Source organism: Phalacrocorax carbo, chromosome 1 (genome assembly GCF_963921805.1).
Source record: "Phalacrocorax carbo chromosome 1, bPhaCar2.1, whole genome shotgun sequence".
Taxonomy (NCBI): Eukaryota; Metazoa; Chordata; class Aves; order Suliformes; family Phalacrocoracidae; genus Phalacrocorax; species Phalacrocorax carbo.
The window spans coordinates 217248088-217267718 of NC_087513.1; the positions used below are offsets into that span (position 1 = coordinate 217248088).

The following is a 19631-nucleotide window of genomic DNA, read 5'->3' on the forward strand; positions in this document are numbered from 1 at the left end:
CATGCAGGCATGGGGAGGGGGGGGAAACATCAACCAGGGGAGCTCTGCAGCGTGCGGCGGGTGGCAAAGCGGCCCTGGGAACACGCCGCGACCCCGCCGAGCTGAGAAGAGGCGTCCGCAGCCTCCCCCGGAGCAGCGTCGTGCGGCCGATGGCACGGACCCACGGGGGCCGCGATTCCCCACCGCCAGCCCCGTCCGTCCCCACGGGCCGGCTCCGAGTCCGCTGGCCTTACCCGGCGCCGGCAACTCGCGGCTCTGAGCTCGCTTCCTCCAGGGGGGGTGGGCTACGAAGCGATGCAGCTGAATAAACCCCCCCGGGCTGGCCGCTTTAGGGGGATTTGGGGGGGTAAGAGCAGGGGGAGCGATGCCCGCCCGTCTCGCTGGCTCCGAACCCTGGGGCCGGGCCGAGCCATTGCCGGGGAGCAGCCGGGCTCAGGCCTCGGGCAGGGTCTAAGGCTCAAAGCCAGGCTTGGCTCGTGCATCCCGGGGAAGGGGACACATGCAGCAGGGTCAGACGGGAGGGGGCAGGCGGTGGGCGAAAGGAGGGGACGTCCGAGGTGCGCGGGTGCCCTTTCCCACGAGCAGGCTGCCTAGAAAAGACCCCCCCCCACCCCCGTTCTGCTGCACCCCCCCACTCCCCGTAGCAAACTGGTGTTGAGACTGGACTTATATAAAACACATAAAAGAGGCAGCTCATAGGAAAGGGCTCCGAGCGTTGTGGGGAAGGGGCTGGGGGCTGGATGGGGAGCGGGGGAGGAGCTAAAACGAGGGGTGCTGCGACCCCGCAGCCCCCCCCCCACCTCCAGCACCCCTCCGGCCGTGCCCTGCCCGGGAAACAGCAGCTCTGGCAGCTGGATGAAGAGTGACAACACGGCACAGCTGGAAGGTTATAATTGCTGTCGCCATCGGGCGATCCATAGGCTCCCGGTACAGGTAGAAAACAAAATTAATCGTTATACAAAAGAGAAGAAGCCTAATGCACGGGTGTTACTGGCGCGCGGCGGCCCGGCGAGCTGCGGCGGGGGGGGGGGCTCGCTTATCTGTCGTTGAGCTGCGGGGAGTTTGTCCGCTCCTCCTCATCCTCCTTGTCGTCCTTCATGCCTTTGAGTCGCTGGCGGGCAAAGTCTTCGAACACGATGTCGTCGTCACTAGCGGAGACACGAGGGAGAGGGGTTTTATGGGCCGGGGGGAAGGGGGATGTGCGGCGAGGCCGGGATTTGGGGTGGGGGGCGCACCCACCGCAAGGCTGCTGCTGCTCGCACGGTGAAGGCAGGTGTTGCTCTCACCCGCTCAGCCTGCACCGCGGTATTTCAGCAGCTCAGAGCGCTCTTAAAACCCCATCCTTCAGCAAACAGCCTCGGTTTTTTCAGAGCTTTACCAATGCTCGCCCTCTGCACCCCCAAATAAAACCCCCCAGATTGGGGGGGGGGCGGGCTGCCTCGGTGCTTGCTCGCTGAGCAGCCCAGGGGCGACGCGCGGCGGGCGCAGCCCCACGGAGAGCGGCTGCGTTGGCAAACCGCCGCACAACCCTCCCCAAAACCCCTTATTCCAGCACAAACACGCAGTTGGGGATTAATCCGCGCAGTGCCAAGCTCCGGGGCACGCACACCCCCCCCCCCACCCCATCCCCGGGGACACCGCGGAGAAGCCCCGGCCCCCACGCACGACCCCGGCGGGCGCGTTCTTACTGCGATTTCTCCTGGATTGGTTGGGTTTGGGTTTGTTTTTTGGAAAGCCATGCGGGGGAGTTGGCAAGGGAGGGGAGGAGAGAGGAGGGCGCGGCGTGCGTGAGGGGTTACGTGCGCGGGGTTAGTCGTCGCGGGCCGATCCCGCGGCACAGCGTTAGCGGGGTGGGGGGGCTCCATGCAACCCCTGTGAAAGCTTCGCATTCCCACGCGGGCCCCGGCGCGGGGGTTTTGTCTCTTACTTTGTGTCAAGCTCTATCAGATTGGTATCTATGGGAGCTTCGTTCTCTGGAACTGAAGAGAGGGAAGTATGGCATGGGGTTAGTCACTGCAGACACCGGGGCGGTCACCGGGTAGCTGCAACCCCCCGCCCAGGCTGCACCAGGGTGATAGGGGGCACCCCCAAACCCCCAGGACTTGCTGCCCGGCCAACGGGGCGCCACGGGAGCCGAAATCTCCGTCGGGCACCGCGCAGCCTCGCTGGCACGGACAGGGGAGCGGGCTGACCCCTCGGCCCCCCCTCCCCCCTCCCCACACAGCACCCCGCGGTGGGGCTGCCCCACACGCAGGGCCGGACACTCACCGTCCCGGTGCGCCGGTTCCTCCTTGGGTTTGGGATGCATCAGCGTGAAGGGCAGCTCCACCGCGACGTCGCTGCAAGACATGCCAGGGTAAAGCACGGGGCTGCCCCTGCTTTGCAGGTGGGGGGGGGGCGAATTTGGGGTGGGGGCAGAGCAGCATCCCACATTGCAGCTGCCGGGGAGACCAGAAAGCCTCTTCAGAGCTATCACTTCTTGCACAGAGCTATCACGCTTCTTGCTGGAGCCTGATCCCGTGGTTTGGGATCAGCACAAACCCCCTCCGGCCACGAGGGAGGGGATCAGCGCAGCAAAAATCGGCCTTTTAGCAGCTTATCAGCAGCTGGGGATCCAAATCCCCCGCGTTTAGGCTGTGTGCTGGCAGCGCCGTGTCAACGGCGGGAGGGATGGAGGGGGTGAGCCGAGTTTCCCAGTGCTCAGCAGGGCACAGTGATGGCGGGGTGGGACAGCCCGAACACGGCCCCCAGCTCCTCCGGGGACGGGGCAGGACGGAGCTGTGCCTCTTCCACCCGCAAGCGTGTTGCAGCAGGTGGGGAAAAGCGTGTCGTGCGTGTCAGCCGCAGCCCCGGCGTCCCCTGGGAATGGCGAGCGGGCACCGGGATCCACGGTCCCCCGTGGGAGGGCAGCAACGTGAGGGTGGAGACCAGGAAAGCCCCGGAGACCCTCCTCGCCAGGGCCGGAGATGCTCAGCCCCGAGGAGCCCCGCAGCACCCACGGGCCCTTCTCACGCCGCCCTGGCTCGGCACGGGGAGGGGATTCAGGATCCGGCCCCCACCCAAGGACGAGCGCGGGGCCGGGGTGGCAGCAGTGGGGACGGAGGGGCCGGGGCGGGGGGGTGCGACAGGGGGGCTGCGGCGGCGATTCGGGGGCGCTCGGCGGGAGCGGCGCGGGCGTTACCTGGAGGCGAGGTCTCCCAGCAGGCTGGCGTGGGTCAAAGGAGACAACACATTAGTCACCGCTCCCCAAAGACACGTGCCCCCCGACCCCCGCCACGCGTGTCCCCCCCACGCTGCAGAGTCCCAGGAGGGGTCTGGGGGGGGTGACGGGCCCCATCTGCGGCACGGGAGGGCTGCAAGCGGCGCCCCATCCTGCAAAAGGTGCTGCAGCACAGAGAAGGGGGGGGGAGCGGGGCTGTTGTAAGGATTAATGACCCCCCCGAACCCCAGCGATGGCCATGCCGGTGTCCCCACAAAGGGCCCCCCTCGCCCAGAGCCGGGCTCTGCCGCGGCGTCGCCATTCCCCGCCCGGGAACCTCGCAGCATCCCTGGGGGGGTCGCCCTGAGGCCGGCCCCAAGCCCAGGGGAGAGCAAGGGCAGAGAGGGGTGCAGCACGGGGCGGAGGGTCCCCAACACTCACCCTCCTCGGGACACCACCAGCTTCACCTTCACCTTGTAGGAGACGATAATGCCCAGGATCTCCTTGTTGGCTCCGTCTCTTAAGCTGGAGGAAGGGGCAGGCGGGGCTCAGCGAGGGGTGCCCGTGGGGACCAGCCCCCCGTTCTCCTGAAGGTCCCCCCACGCCGGCTCTCCTCACAGAATCATTAAGGTTGGAAAAGACCTCTTGGATCATCAAGTCCAACCCCCAACCCAACACCCCCAGGCCTCCTAAACCATGTCCCCAAGTCCCACGGCTACACGGTGGTTGAACCCCCCCAGGGACGGTGACTTCCCCACCCCAAGCATCACCCCTGGAGCAGCGGTTGGGTGCCCACCAGGGCTCAGTCCTCCCCCAAGCCCCCCTCCCCGTGCTGCCAGAGGGAGCAGGAACCCCGGGGCGGTCGGGGCGGGGGTCTCACAGCGTGCTGGAGGCCAGGTTGGTGTCCTCGTGCTTGAGCTTGCCGTCCAGCGCCAGCCCCCGCTTCTCCCGGTTGTTGGCGAGGAAGGGGGTCAGGGTGTAGACTTTGCAGAACGTTGAGCTTGGGGCCACCATGTCGCTGGGGACAAGAGCCACCATCAGCCAGAGCCCTGTGGCACCCCTGCAGCTCCCCCCACCCCTCCAGCAATCCCCGGGGCCACCCTGGGCACCTCCATCCCAACTCCAGACCCAACGCAGCGGACGCCTCTGTCCCTGGCCCAGCCTGGAGGTCGCCCCTGGCCGCAGGGACGCAGAGGGTGATGTTCCCCAGGGTGCCATTGAAAGAGAGAGTCTCCTCCTCCTCCCACCAGGACCTGCTCGCTGAATGCAACATCCCACTGCTTTGAAGGTGCTGCATTGCGGCAGGAGCCCCCCCAAGGCTCCTCCGAGGTCCCCGGGGCCCCTCGCGATGTCCCCGAGCACTCACTCAGCGTCCTCCATGGCCACCGGGCACTTGTACTGGGCGGTGTTGAAGAGGCAGATGTCGGCGTACTGGCGCACTGGGGCGAGAGATGGAGAAACTGGGGTCGGGGAGGGCCCCCGCAGGGACGGGGAGGGCAGCCGGGGGGGCGAAGCCATGCTCCTCACCTGAGATTTTGATCTTCTTCACCGTCTTGTTGGTGTTGTTGGTGACATGGACGTTGACGCTGATGGGCTCTCCGTGGTAGTAGATCTGCAGGGAGCAAAGGAGTGGGGGGACGGTGAGGTCCCCGTCCTCACCAGGGTCACCCCGCCAGCGTCCCCTCCCCAGTCCTCGCCCACCTCCTTGTCCAGGGAGGCCTCAAGGTGCAGCGGTTTGTCCGACATGAGGAACTGCCGGGTGGTCTCTGCCATGGGCTGGGGGCCGGGTCGCTCCGGCGCGTACTGGACCTTACGGATCACCAAGCGCACCGAGTTCCTGGGGGGAGACGGCGAGAGGAGAACCCAGGCGCCCGGCTGCCGGCAGGCAGAGCAGGCTGTCCTCGCTCTTGGCCCGTTTCGGGGTCTAATCCCTCTTTTCTTCTGCTCTGCTGGGTCAGGAGAAGGATGTCGTGGGGGGTCCCGGCTGGACGCCCAGCTCGCCTGGGCTGTGAAGGGGCAGCCCCACGGCCGTGGCAGGCTGCCCGTGTGGCCCCACGTCTTGGCAGGGCTGGGCTCCTCGCCTGCAGCGCAGCAGATGTCTCCATCCCAGCCCCCAGATCATCTCTCACCCATCCCTGCCCTGGAAAGCATGTCCATCCCACCTCTGACCTGGGGAAAACTGTCCTGGAGGGCATCTCCATCCCACTCCCAGCCTGGAGGGCATCTCCATCCCACTCCCAGCCTGGAGGGCATCTCCATCCCACTCCCAGCCTGGAGGGCATCTCCATCCCACTCCCAGCCTGGGGGGCATCTCCATCCCACTCCCAGCCTGGAGGGCATCTCCATCCCATTCCCAGCCTGGAGGGTATCTCCATCCCACTCCCAGCCTGGAGGGCATCTCCATCCCACTCCCAGCCTGGAGGGCATCTCCATCCCACTCCCAGCCTGGAGGGCATCTCCATCCCACTCCCAGCCTGGAGGGCATCTCCATCCCACTCCCAGCCTGGAGGGCATCTCCATCCCAATCCTAGCCTGGAGGGCATCTCCATCCCAGTCCCAGCCTGGAGGGCATCTCCATCCCACTCCCAGCCTGGAGGGCATCTCCATCCCAGCACCAGCCTGGAGGGCATCTCCATCCCACTCCCAGCCTGGAGGGCATCTCCATCCCACTCCCAGCCTGGAGGACATCTCCATCCCAATCCTATCCCACCCACTGCGGATGCAAACCGGGGTGTCCTTTTCCAGCACCCTGCCAGCACCCCGAGGACGCTGCTCCCACCCAGGCTGGATGGATCCTCACCGCTCACCTCTTGTGGATTTTCTCCTCCAGGTTCTCCGCACAGAAAGCTTTGACCTCATAGTCCACGCCGCAGGCCTGGAATCCAGGAGGGGGCAGAGAAGGAGGCAGAGAAACCCCTTTGCACCCCGCCGAGAGGTGACCCCAACCAACGGCCGGTCACCACCGCCCGGCTGCACAAGGACGGCGGGACCTTACCTTCCCCGTGTCCTCCGGGCCCGGCTGCAGCGTGACGGAGCAAGGCAGGTTGGGGGGGATCTGAAGAGGAAAGCAGGGCTCGGATCAGGGCTGGGGGACCCATCCCCGAGCTGGCTTTTTGCCCCGGAGACCCCCAGGATCACCCGCTCGGCTGCGGGGCCGGGCGCTGCACCCCTTCCCGGGACCGGCCAGGAAGGATTTCCTAATTTTCTTAATTGCATTGGCTAATTGCACCGTGCCCTTTTCCTTCCGCCCGTATTTCAACCCACATCCCGCTCTGGATCCGCCCTGGGCAGCGGCTCAGTCTCCTCATACCCAAAACCCAAAGGGCTGCAAAAATTTTGGGGTGGCTTTTTTTTGTTGTTGTTAATTTGGGGGATCTGGAGGAATAAAGATTGTTTCGCCGGGGGTCAGGGCCGTTTGCAAGCCCACGGGGCTCAAGCCTGGAAAATGCCACCAGGTCCCCAGTGGCTCCGGGGCGAGCGGGGGGGCAGCAGCTTCCATTGCCAGAGCTGCGATGGGGAAATTGGGGTGCGGGTGCACAAAATGGGGGAGGTCTAACCCCACCCTGCACCGGCATGTACCCCGTGCCTCACTTTCCCCACTGGCGGTTGCTTTTTGCTGCCAAGTTTTAAGATCCACTAACAAAAACTGCATCTTCATCACGGGTGGCAGCATCTCGCCCCCAACCACGACCCTACAGGGCTGGGGGGGACCCCGATGTCCCCCCGGAGGGGGTCACCTTCCCCTCCGGCAGCAAGGGAAGAGCACCCGGGAGCATCGCCACCCTACCTCGAAGGTGAAGGGGTAGGCGTGCTCGCCCAGCTTCTTGATCAGCCGCTCCTGCAGCCGCGTCAGGGGTTTCTTCTCCTCGGGGACCGGCGGGAAGGCCTGGGCGTTGGCCACGAAGAGGTCCTTGCGGAAGGTCAACCCCAGCACGTCCAGGTCCTCGCGGCCGTAGCGGAAGGCGCAGGTCAACGTCACAAAGACTGGGGAGGGTGGCAAGGGGTTGGTGGCATCACGGTGTGGGGTGGCATCACGGTGTGGGGTGGCATCATGGCTCGTCCCGGTCCCACCAGCGCCGCGGAGCGGTGGTGGCTCCCACGAGGTGCCGTGGGGGGGGACACAGGGACGCAGTCCCGGGACCGCTTGGGGTGCCCGCCACAGGTCCCCCATCCTCGGCAGGACAAGGGACCCACCGCAGCAACAGCGGGCTGGAAAATGCCACCCCGAGGGCCCAGAGAGGCCAACGCCGGGGCAGGACCGCGTGGGGACACTGGCCGTCACCGGCGGTGGGGCCACCCCCGTGCCCCCAGGCAATGAGGGACCCCGCAAGGAGCCGTTACCTTTTCTCTCCTTCAGGTACTCGGGATCCACCAGCACCACTCCGTCTGCAAGGGGACACCGCGGGGTCAGGGGACGCGCCGGCCGGGACGGGGGGGACGCGTTGGCGGCGTTAGGGGGATGTGGCAGCAGGGCTGGGGGACCCCGGCAGCCCCGCAGTGCCCAGTTCCTCGTGTGCCACTGAAGACGGATGGAACTCAGCATCTACATAATTTTTTTTAAATTTATATATATTTTTGAGACCTTCTCTCTGCAGGATGAGATATGGGGGGATTTGGGCTCTGCCTCCTGCGGTAATTAATCCACGGAAGCTGCAGATGTCTTAAATGAGTAATAAAACAGGAATATTATTCAAATTGGGCTGTTTTCTGACTCCTCTGGCGCGGGGGCTTCTCCAGCGGCCGTCCCTCAGGGATGCGGCCAGTGCCAGCGGACGGGGACATCCCCGGGGCATCTCTCAGGGGGTCCCCGCTCCCCAAAATCCCTTCCTCCCACCCACGCAAGCTCAAGCGAGCCCGGCCCACCCCGGCATGTCCCCCCACCTAAGCTGAGTTCCGGCCCCACGTACCCACAGGATCCACCACGTCGATGTGATCCACAAAATCCCTCTTCCCCAGGTAAACGGTGAGCTGCAGGGAGGGATGGGGGGGGGCTCAGGGATGCCCAGAGCAGCCCCCCCTACCACCCCAGGGCTCCTGTGGCCAGATCCGTGCCAGCAGCGCTCTGGGGGTGTCCTGGGGTCACCTCCCATCTGGTCACACCCCCCCCATGGTCCCCACGTGCCACCCTGTCCCTGCAGCACCCAAAAGCCAGCCATGCTGCCCCAGCCCCGGAGCAGGCAAAGCCTGGAACCCCTCCAGGTATCCCCAAGACTTGGTGGCACACGGTGTCGGGGGAATATTTGGGTCAAGGTCAAGCCTCAGGTGACACCCCATGGGCTCATCCCTGGGGGTCTCGCCGGCAAGTGGGGCTGAACCCCACGGCATCACACTCCCGGCTTTCTCCTGATGGGGAAACTGAGGCACGGGCACATCACCCGAGGGTGGTCCAACCCGGGGAGCGCCACGGGATGCCGGGCAGGACGGAGACCAGCACCAGCTCCAGACTTTGGGCGAGCCCCCCCCCAGAACCCCGCCGTGCCTCAGTTTCCCCTCCCGCTGGCGCTGCAGGATGCTCGGGCAGCCAGCAGCTCGCAGGGGCGGCTTCGGGCTCTGTGTGCGCGCCCATCCCCCGCTCCTGGCTGTGCTCGGGGGATTTGGTGGGGGGATCACCCCTGGAAGCACCAGCTCGCCCCCACATCCCACCCCCCCCACCTCCCCGGGGAGCCGCCAGTCTCCCACTTACCTTCCCGTTGGGACTGGCTTTCTTAAACACCCTGAAAAAGAGCAAAGGGTGGGGGAGGAAGGGGTTAGCGGTGGGGGCACGGGGCACCCGTGGGTGCTGCGGGGCGTGTTTGCATCACGCCAGGGCAGCACCAGCCAGGCGATGGTACCAGAGCCTGTATAGCGCTGTGGGGCACAGACCCACGACCCCTGAAACACCATAGGGGGGGACGGGGAGCCTGACCCCCAGCCCCCGTGGCGCTGGGGTGCCCGGCCATCCCACCCAACCCCTTACGCCCCGGCAGTGGCCAGCCCCAGCCCCCCGCCTCGGTTTCCCACCCGGGTGATACAGTGGGGCTGGGGGGGCAGAGGTGGGGCCGGAGGAGGCCTTCCCGCAGCACGGTTACACCAAGGGGGGGGTTTGGCCCCTCGCCTGCAGCAGGGAGAGCGGCTGCCCCATTGGGGGGCTCGTCCTTTGGGGCGGGGGGGGGGCCCTGCATGGGTCTGCCCTGAGCGGGACAGGACACCCAGGGGCTGCTGGGCGAGGGGCTGGGTGAGGGGCTGCGCAAAGCCCTGCCACGCAAAGCGCAGCACAAGGCGCCCTGCAAAGGCTTTGCCGTGCAAGGGGCACTGCAAGGTGCCGTGCAAGGTGCTGCACAAAGCTCCTGCCGTGCCAAGTGTAGTGCAAGGTGCCGTGCAAAAGCCCTGCCATACAAGGTGCTGCACAAAGGATCTGGAGTGCAAGGTGCTGCACAAAGCTCCTGCCGCGTACAGTGCAGGACAAAGTGCCCTGCAAAGGTCCTGCTGTGCAAGGTGCCGTGCAAAGCCCCTGCCATGCAATGTGCAGCACAAGGTGCCCTGCAAAGACCCTGCTGTGCAAGGGGCAGTGCAAGGTACCATGCAAGGCGACGTGCAAGGTGCTGCACAAAGCTCCTGCTGTGCAAAGTGCAGCGCAAGGTGTCCTGCAAAGGCTTTGCTGTGCAAGGTGCTGCGCAAGGTGCCGTACAAAGCCCCTGCCATGCAAGGTGTCATGCCAGGTGCCCTGCAAAGGCCCTGCCATGTAAAGCCAGGCTTTCTGCAAGCCGAGGAACAGCGAGGCAGAGGGGCAGCCCCCAGCCAGCGGTACAGCCCCCCCGGCACGCAGAACTGCTCAGCCCACCCCAGGAGAGGGTCGGCGTTTCTCCAGCCCAGCCCGAGCGGTGCAGGGTGGGGGTGAGAAGCACCCGCTGGATGCCAGGACCCAGCCAACCCTTGGCATCCCGACGAAGGAGCAGCCGCAGCTGCTGCCAGCTCCCTGCTCCGGAGAACAGAGGTGTCGGGAAGCCAGCGCAGCACATCGCACGGGGAAGGCGCCCAGATACCACCGCGATGGGCAGCCTGCAGGCAGTGGGGCCGCATCCCACCACCCGGCTGCCTTCCAGCACCTTCCTCACCATTTATAGCTTTAATTTGTTTTTAATTACTTGAAATTAAATTAAAAATAAGGTTTGCACCACACACATGGGTATTAAAAAGGGGGTTGGGGTGAGGCTGCAGCATTGCAGCACAGCGGCTCCCCCAGGGATGGGTGCGAGCCTGGGGAGCCCCCGTGGGACCACGGGGACACGTCGCCCAGGACGGGGGCACCCCGAGGGATGGACCCCCACCCCAGCATGTTTGCACCTGCCGCAGCTGTGGGGAGACAGTCCCCACCACCACCTCTGCCCCACAGGCCGTGGAGCGCACGGATGGACCCCAAAACCACCAGAGAGGCGAGAGGGACCGGGGCGCTCCTGTCCCTGGGGCTTTCCATCCATCCTCCATCCCAGGGGATACCCTGCACCACGGGAACAGCCCCCAGGTGCCCCCCTCGCCCCCCCAAAATCCTGCTTCAAGACCCCACAGAGGACAGACGTGGGTCCAACACACCAGCACGGCATTGCAAGTGCTGGGAAAGCCGGAGCATCCCCGATCCACCCGCTGCAGGCAGGAGAGGGCAGGGGCAGGCAGGGCTCCCTCGGCCAGCACTGCCTGGTTTCGGAGGCTGTTCAGAGCCTGCCCTGGCACGAAGCCACCCGTAATGGGTTCTCCTCGGATAATCCCTCCTCGCCTTTAAATTCCATTAAAGCCATCCGGGAAGATTAGCAACAGCTGTTAGGGCTGGGAAGAACAATTCCCAGGGCAGCCGCTCAGCGCGGCCGGGAGGGACCCTCACCCGCCAAGGGGTGGGCAGGGGAAAGCGGCAGCCGGTGGGTTTTGCTCGGTGCAAAAAAACCAGCGGTGCTGGTTTGGGCCAGGTTAAACAGGGACCGTCACCGCGGCAGTGGGGCGGATGCGCCGGGGGGACGCCGCCGAGGGTCCTTGCGCAGGCAAGCACCGGCAGCTCGGTGCCTTGAGCCTCGATAGGAGCATCCACAGACCTAGAATCATGGAATCATTAAGGTTGGAGAAGACCTTTAGGATCACTGAGTCCAACCAAGACCTGCTGCACATCCCGGCGGACCCTCGTCCCCGGTTGGCTCGTGCAGGAGGGACAGCAGTGCCGAGAGCGCTCCCGAGTGCCACCAAGCCCCAGCACCGGCACAGCCCTGGGCTCCCAGGGACATCCATCCCCCAGCTCCCATCACACCCAGTGGCACCAGCACGAACAGGCATCACCGCCAGGTCCCCGGGGAGCGGAGCACCCGCGGGGCACCGCTCGGCTCCGCGGCACAGGCAGCCGGCCAGGGAGCGGCACGAAGCGACGTTGCTCCTTCAGTGAGCAAATTTCCACCATCCCTGAAATCCCAGGGACGTTCTGGGAGGCAGCTGAGATCCCCAGGACAGGAGTCGCTCTCCCCAGCCGCGACAGGGAAGGGGCTCAGCACAGAGATTTCCTCCCTCAGCAACTGTGGAAAGGGAGGAAAAACGGGGATTGCTGAAGTTCAGCATTCCCTCCAAGCAAAAATGCCTGGTTCTGCCGGGAAAAGGCCCTTCTTTCATCTGCTTCCAGCTCCGCCGCCACCTCCTCCGGCAGCAGCTCCCACGCCGGGGAAGCCCAGGCAGGAGGAGGAGGAGGGCAGGGGGCTGGGCAGGGTGCTGAGCCGAGGCTGGAGGAGGGCTGGGTGCTGAGCTGCTCCAGCAAACCCCTGGATCACCCACCCCAGAGGGAGGAGGATGCTCTTACGCCGTGCATCAGACCCGTTGCCTGGCTGTGCCTCAGTTTCCCCACAGCCCCTGCCCTTGGGCGTCTGCAGGAAGAGTGAGGGGTTACACACTGGAGAGGGTGCGGCCCTTGAGCCGGGGAAAGCGGGGAGCACGAGGATGCCCCAACACGGAAAACCATCAAGAAGACCTGCGCAGGCTGTCACAGGGCCCAGGAGGGGAGGGGCAGCTCAAGGGTCCCTGTGTCCTGACAGCCCTGCGGCACCGTGTCCCAGCATCCCTGATCCCTGCATACCTGCGTCCCAGCATCCCTGATCCCTGCATTCCCCGGTCCCAGCATCCCCGATCCCTGCATACCTGCGTCCCAGCATCCCTGATCCCTGCATTCCCCGGTCCCAGCATCCCCGATCCCTGCATTCCTGTGTCCCAGCATCCCCGATCCCTGCATTCCTGTGTCCCAGCATCCCCGATCCCTGCATTCCCCAGTCCCAGCATCCCTGATCCCTGCATTCCCCAGTCCCTGCATTCCCCGGTCCCAGCATCCCCGATCCCTGCATCCCTGGGTCCCAGCATCCCCGATCCCTGCATTCCCCGGTCCCAGCATCCCCGATCCCTGCATTCCCCGGTCCCAGCATCCCCGATCCCTGCATCCCTGGGTCCCAGCATCCCCGATCCCTGCATTCCCCGGTCCCAGCATCCCTGATCCCTGCATTCCCCGGTCCCAGCATCCGCAATCCCTGCATTCCCCGGTCCCAGCATCCGCAATCCCTGCATTCCCCGGTCCCAGCATCCCCGATCCCTGCATTCCCCGGTCCCAGCATCCCCGATCCCTACATCCCTGGGTCCCAGCATCCCCGATCCCTGCATTCCCCGGTCCCAGCATCCCTGATCCCTGCATCCCTGGGTCCCAGCATCCCTGATCCCTGCATTCCCCGGTCCCAGCATCCCTGATCCCTGCATTCCCCGGTCCCAGCATCCCTGGGTCCCAGCATCCCCAATCCCTGCATTCCCCAGTCCCAGCATCCCCGATCCCTGCATTCCCCGGTCCCAGCATCCCCGATCCCTGCATCCCTGGGTCCCAGCATCCCCGATCCCTGCATTCCCCGGTCCCAGCATCCCTGATCCCTGCATCCCTGGGTCCCAGCATCCCTGATCCCTGCATTCCCCAGTCCCAGCATCCCTGATCCCTGCATTCCCCGGTCCCTGCATTCCCCGGTCCCAGCATCCCTGATCCCTGCATTCCCTGGTCCCAGCATCCCTGGGTCCCAGCATCCCCGATCCCTGCATCCCCAGGTCCCCACGTCCCTGTGCCCCTGCACGCCCACATCTCTGCATCCTTATGTCCCTGTGTCCCAGCATCCCTGCACCCCCACATCCTTGTGTCCCTGTGTCCCCATGTCCCCGCATCTCTTGTGCCCCTGCACCCCCATACCTCTGCATCCCCGTACCCCACATCCCTGTGCCACTGGAACCCTGCGCCCCCGTGTCCCCACATCCCACCCCCTCGAGAGCTGTGGGGCCCAGCATGGCCTGGCCGAGCCCTGCCCGGGGAGCACAGCAGGATTGGGCCCGGCCGTCAGGCTGCTGCCGAGGGGGCTGGGGGTACCGGGGGGGGCTGGACCGCACCACCACACTTATTCCCTTGACCTCAGAAGACAACAGGGGCTGTCGATAAACCGTCTGCCAGGTGCATAAGCACGGGGGACGACCCACGGGCCCCGGGAACGCCGGGCACACCCCGCCAGCCCTTCCCGGGTGGCCTCTCCTCGCCGGGACGGTGGCGGGTGGCGTCTTCCCAGTTTCCCCAGCCAAGGTGGGAGAGCTTTGCCGCGGGCGGGATGCTCGGCGCGAGGGTTTGCCGGCACCACGGTCCCCAGCGAGGGCCGGATCCGGCATTAGCGGGAACGGTGCTGTAATTAAATAAATAGGGGGTGGGGGGGGGAACAAAGGGCCTGGGCTGAGCAGGGAGGGGCGGCAGCGGCGTTACTCAGTGTTTCCCCTTCCCCACAATTAATTACTGCATCATTTTTTAAGGCCAAGGGGTGATCAGGGCACCCAGCCCCGAGAGCCAGGGAGGGAGGGGGTGATGCCATCCTCCTGAGAGCCCGGAGCAATTAACAGCGGGGTTTTTTCCAGGCAATTAATGAGACGTTACATAAAAGCAGGGTGGGGAGCCAGCCTGTCACCCCCCGTCACCCCGCATCCCCCTCCCCGGGGAGCAGCACCCAGGGGAGACCCCGGAGCGGGCTCACACCAGGACGTTTCGCCATGCCGGATCCTGACCCCGAGCCACGTCGGGAAGCCCCGGGGAAATGCAGCCAAAGGATGGAGGGTCAGGGGGTCCCACCGCCAGGACGCCCCCCCGGCCCGGGGACGCTGCGGTGGGGGGGGGGGAGTGGCGGTGCCTCCTGCCCAGCCCTCGTTACACAGACGAAGCCACTAACGAACCCCAGCGAAGGCAAGATCGATGGCGGGCGCTGCAGAAGTGCAGGAAACAATTACTCACCACTCGTCCCTGGCACCCGCCCACCCTTGGCCCCACGCCGAGGGCAGGAGCCCCACAGAGCCCCACGCTATGGGTGCAGGAGTCGTGCACGGGCCCACGCCTTGGGTGCACAAGCCTGGGCTGGCCCCATGCGATGGGTGCAGGAGCCACACAGATGCCGAGACCCACATGGCCCCACACTGCGGGTGCACGAACTGGGAGTGGCCCCACATTATGGGTGCAGGAGCCCCACAGAGCCCTATGATACGTGTACAGGAGCCTCACAAAGCCCCACACTATGGGTGCAGGAGCCCCACAGAGGCCAAAACCCACATGGCCCCACGCTACGGGTGCAGGAGTCCCACGCAGCCCCACACTATGGGTACAGGAGCCCTGCACAGCCCCACATTATGGGTGCAGGAGCCCCACAGAGCCCAAAACCCACATGGCCCCATGCTATGGGTGCAGGAGCCCTGCACAGCCCCACATTATGGGTACAGGGGCCCCACAGAGCCCGAGACCCCCCACGGCCCCACGCCATGGGTGCAGGAGTCGTGCACAGCCTCATGCTATGGGCGCAGGAGCCCCACAGAGCCCCACGCCATGGGTGCAGAAGCCTGGGCTGCCCCCAAGAAAGACCCCCGTGGATGGACACCCCGACGGGCCAGCTCCGTCTCGGAAGCACCCACAGGCGCAGGGAAGGGGCACGCGGGGACACGGTCGCCTCTCGCTCCTCGGTGCCGGGGGGACCCTCGCCCGCCACCACCAGATCCGGAGGGAGGGAAGGAGGAAGCGCAGAGCCTTCCCTCCCCTTTCAGCCCTTCCTGGTGTCGAAACGCCGGAGGCACGAGGCAGGAAGCCGCCGCCGCCGCCGCTGCCCATCGGTGATTTCCAACCCGGGGGCCCCACATCGTGGGCTGGTGCCCCCCAAGCCCCCTGGCACACTGCCCAAGGCCCCATCCTGCTCCCCTGCCCACCTGCCATTGATCCGGCACCTTAATGAGCTCGTTAGGGAAACGTCCCGGGGCTAACGATCGCTTTATTTGGTGGCTGATAATTGAGTGGGGTCCGTTTGATCTCCGTTGGGAAGATTTATGAGGATTTGATTCCCCTGGGCATCGGAGCGGGGTCGGACAGCAACGCCATCGATTGCCTTTGAACTCAGGGGCGGAAGAGCTGGGGTTTTCACGGGCTCTCACGCTAATGGGGCCGGCGGGCAGATCTAATTAGCCAGCGCCGCGTCAGAAGGGACCTCCGGGGATAACGGAGCCGCCAGCAACCACATCACACGCTCCGGCATAACCCCGCCACCGCGGCGGCCGGTGGCTCCGCGCCAGCCGCGCCGGGACAAGCCTGCAGCACCGCGCCAACCCATCCCAAAGCACGAGCATCCCGCATCCCCGCTGCATCCCCGCTGCATCCCCTGCCAGGCTCGGCGGCAGCATCCCCCGGCCGTGTCGGAGCTTCGCCGGCTTCCTTGGCAAGGAAACGCCTTGGCTGTGGGATCCGGGATGTGTCTGGATCCTGCTGTTATTACCACAGTTTGTTCTCCAAACAACATTCAGGAAGCAGGAGTCTCCCCTCCTGGGCCACCTTCCAGAGCTCCCTCTCCTCCCTGTCCCGCTCCCAGACCCTACAGATGCACGGGATGCTGGGACTGCAAAGCATCCCGGGGCCCAAGCGCGGTTTGGGACTGGGGGGCGCGGGGAAGGGAACGGGAGGGTGCCCAGTGCCGACCGAGGTGGGCTCTGCTGCGCCGGAGCCACTGTGATGCTTCTCCAACTCCAGCTCCGGCCTTTTCTCCGGGAAAATACCCTCTGCCACAACTCAAAGCATGGGCCGAGCATCCCACCGGCCCACCAAGGCCAGCGGGCGCCCGTGGGGCTGCTGCTGCCCTGGCTGGGTGATGGGTGCTGGCTGGGAGGAGCCGGAGCCGGGGGAAAATGCGTGCTTTTGGAGAAGCTGTAAATAATTAGGCGACGCTTTCGGCGGCGGCTGGGGCTGGCTGGGTCCCCGGCGGTGCCAGCAGCCACAAAGTCGCCTGTTTGCTCCGCCGAGCCGCTTCCTCCGGCTCTTCCCACCACAGGAGGCTCGACAGGAGGCTGGGATGACGCACGGAGCCCCCCGGCACCCCACCAAACCCACACCCCATGCTCGCCTGCACCCTGGATGTGCTCCTCACCCCACATGGAGCACCCAGGGCCGTGCCGGGCACAGGGGGACCCCAAGCCTCATGGCACCGAGGCCCAACACCCACAGATGGGGAGCAGTGACCCCCCCCCAAGAAAAGTGGGTGCTACACTGGCACTGGTGGTATCAGCAGAAATGATGGGGTTTGAGGTGTCTGATGGTAAATCGGCTCCCACGGCCAAACCCCCCAACCTCTCTCCGGCAGCTTTGGGATGAATCCGAGCGGATTTGGGGCCAGAGCATTGAACCGCAGTGGAAAGGGAGACTGGGGGGGAAGATTTGCCAGCCTAATTCCCCCCCCCAGCTCCCCCCATATGCACTGCATGGGCAGGGGAAGATCAGCTCACGCCTCCTATGCCCGCGGCCGCTGCCAGCGTACAGCAATGCTCCTCGTCCGCGCTCCCAGGCACCCAAACACCTCCTGGGACCCAACCGGCTTGCACCCAGGGCCGGGGACCCAGTGGGTGCTCCAGTCCCAGCCCCATTGCTCCGAAAGCAGGGGTCTCCCCCCTGCCAGCCCCCCAACTCTGGGGCTGCAACACACCAGTTCTGATGAATTAGGGATGCTGAGCTGGGGGACGCGGGTGCTGCCGGCCACATCCAGGGCATGGCACCCGAGCAGCCCGTCCAGCAGCACCAACCCCTCCCTGCAATGGTGGGGGGTCAGCGGGATCTCCCCATATCCCATCCTGCCACCTCGAAATGCTGCAGCATTTCCGGAAGATTCTGCCAAAGCAGGGCCAGACACACCACACCCCCCCCCAAGGCGTCATTCTCCTGCTGTGGGTCACGGCCGTGGTGTCGGCTGCACCGGAGCCCCCCGGTCCCAACACCCAGGTGCCGTGGGGGGCACCAAGGGGAGGGCAATGCCACCCCCTCCCCACCCACTGGTGTCAGGAGCCTCCCCTAATTACCTAGCCCTAAATAATGAATGATCGGGAGGCTCAGGGGACCCGGGTGATGAGCATTAACCCCTTGGCCACCCCACCATGACAGCCGGGGAGGGGGTGTCAAGGCAGACATCCCCAGACCCTCCCCGGACCCCCAGCGCAGGGGCTGGCAGGGGTCACCGGGCTCTCCCACGGGGTCCCGAAATCCCAAAACTCCCTTCGTGAGGTGGGTGCCTCCGCGGGTGGTGCGCCTGCTGTGCCCTGCACCCCGAGCCCCAGGGGGGCAAAGGGCAGCCGGAGGGACCCCCGTCCCTGTCGCCACAGGGGTCCCCAAAGGATGACAGCCATCGCGGCGGCCCCCCCGGGACCGAGGCGTCGTGCGCCGTCATGGTCCCCGCGCCTCCGGGCCTGGCACGTGCTGCCTGACACCCCCAAAATGCCGGCGGGGGGTCCAGGGTCCGGCTCCGAGGGGTCACCGCAGGCTCCCACCCGAACCACGAGTGGGAAGAGTTGGGGTGCACCCCCCTGCACCCCACCCCCACCCCAAAAAAAAACCCCCATCCAGGCTCCAAATGAGCGGGCTGGGGGTGTGGGCAGGGGTGCGGGACCCGCTCCCCAAACTCCCCGCGTCCCCCTGGACCCCACCGGCCCCTCGGGATGCAGCCGCCGGCTCCCGCCTCGCACCCCAGCGCCGAGGGGACCCCGCTGGGGGACACCCCCCCACCCACCCCTCCCCGGGGCAGCGGTGGCCAGATGTTGCAGCTGACCCCGGGGGCAGCCCCGCGGGCTCGGGGCAGGCAGGCGGGGGCCGGCAGCGCTGACACGGGCAGCAGAGGCGTTCCGGGATTCCCCCCCCCCTCTTCCTCCTCCTCCGCCGCCGCCGCCATGCCCGGGGCTCCCACCCCGGGGTGCCCCCCCGCCCCCAGCCCCACTCACCGGGTGCCTTTGTCTCCCATGGCCCCGCCGATCCTCCGGGAAACTCAACCGGGAAGCGCCCGACCGGGCTTGGAAAATTACTGGCTGGCTGGTGGAGGGGAGAGGCGGCGGCAGCGGGGGGGCTCGGCGGGGCTCGGTACGGCCGGTGCGGCCGCGCTCGGCCCGCCTCAGGGCGGCTCGGAAGGGTTCGGCTGGGCTCGGAAGGGTTCGGCTGGGCTCGGGAAGGTTCGGTTCGGCTCGGAGCGGGTTCGGCTGGGCTCGGAGCGGGTTCGGCTGGGCTCGGAGCGGGTTCGGCTCGGCTCGGAGCGGGTTCGGCTGGGCTCGGAGCGGGTTCGGCTGGGCTCGGAGCGGGTTCGGCTGGGCTCGGAGCGGGTTCGGCTGGGCTCGGAGCGGTTCGGTTGAGCTCGGAAGGGTTCGGCTGAGCTCGGCTCCGGTGCGGACGCCGCCGCCGCCGCCTCCGCCCGCCCCCGAACGGCGCGGTCCCGGGGGGGGGGGAGCGGCACGCGCGGGGCCACACGCGCGGGTGGGAGGGGTGCCGGGGGGGGGGGGGGGGGACACGGGGGAACGGGGAGGGGGAGGGGGCGTGGGTGTGCACCGCCCTGCGCGCGCGCGCGGGGCGGGTTTGGAGGGCGAAGTGCGCCTCCCCGTGCTTGCACGCGGACACGCACAGGTGGGTGGGGGCACCCACGGCGGCGCCCACGCACCCACGGGCGGGGGGGGGGGGGGACGGACTGCACGCGTACACACCTGTGTGCACACACACGTGCACGCACCCGTGGACACCCACAGCAGGGCGTGCACGGGCAGAGGGGTGTGCCTGCACACGCACGCACCAGCGTGCGCACAGACCGGGGGTTGCGCGCGCACACGCGCGCACACGCACGGACACGCGCGCACGCACAGCAGCGTGCACACGCACAGCGGGGGGTGCACGCACACGCTCACGCGTGCACACACGCGTGCGCACCCATAGCGGGGTGTGCGTGCGCAGAGGGAGGTGCCTGCACACACGCGCACCTGTGCACACGCGTGCACCCCCGCACCCACAGAGGGAGGTCCCTGCACACGCACACACCAGCGGGCGCACTCGTGGAGGGGGTGCACACGCACGCACACACGCGTGCGCACCCACAGCAGGATGTCCACG

General features: G+C 66.5%; 1 protein-coding gene across 1 annotated transcript; it reads right to left on the bottom strand.

Moving 5' to 3' along the window:
* Positions 1–874: 874 nt before the first annotated feature.
* ARRB1 (arrestin beta 1) lies at positions 875–18973 on the bottom strand. Its single transcript, XM_064441603.1, has 16 exons — positions 18485–18973; positions 8883–8913; positions 8107–8167; positions 7541–7585; positions 6987–7183; positions 6195–6254; positions 6007–6074; positions 4901–5036; positions 4727–4811; positions 4566–4638; positions 4080–4217; positions 3641–3724; positions 3182–3205; positions 2269–2339; positions 1928–1979; positions 875–1148 (listed from the first exon to the last, which is right to left on the bottom strand). The coding sequence occupies exons 1-16, from the start codon at positions 18502–18504 to the stop codon at positions 1037–1039; spliced, it is 1257 nt and encodes a 418-aa protein (XP_064297673.1). The 5' UTR covers positions 18505–18973; the 3' UTR covers positions 875–1036.
* Between the last annotated feature and the right edge of the window lie 658 nt (positions 18974–19631).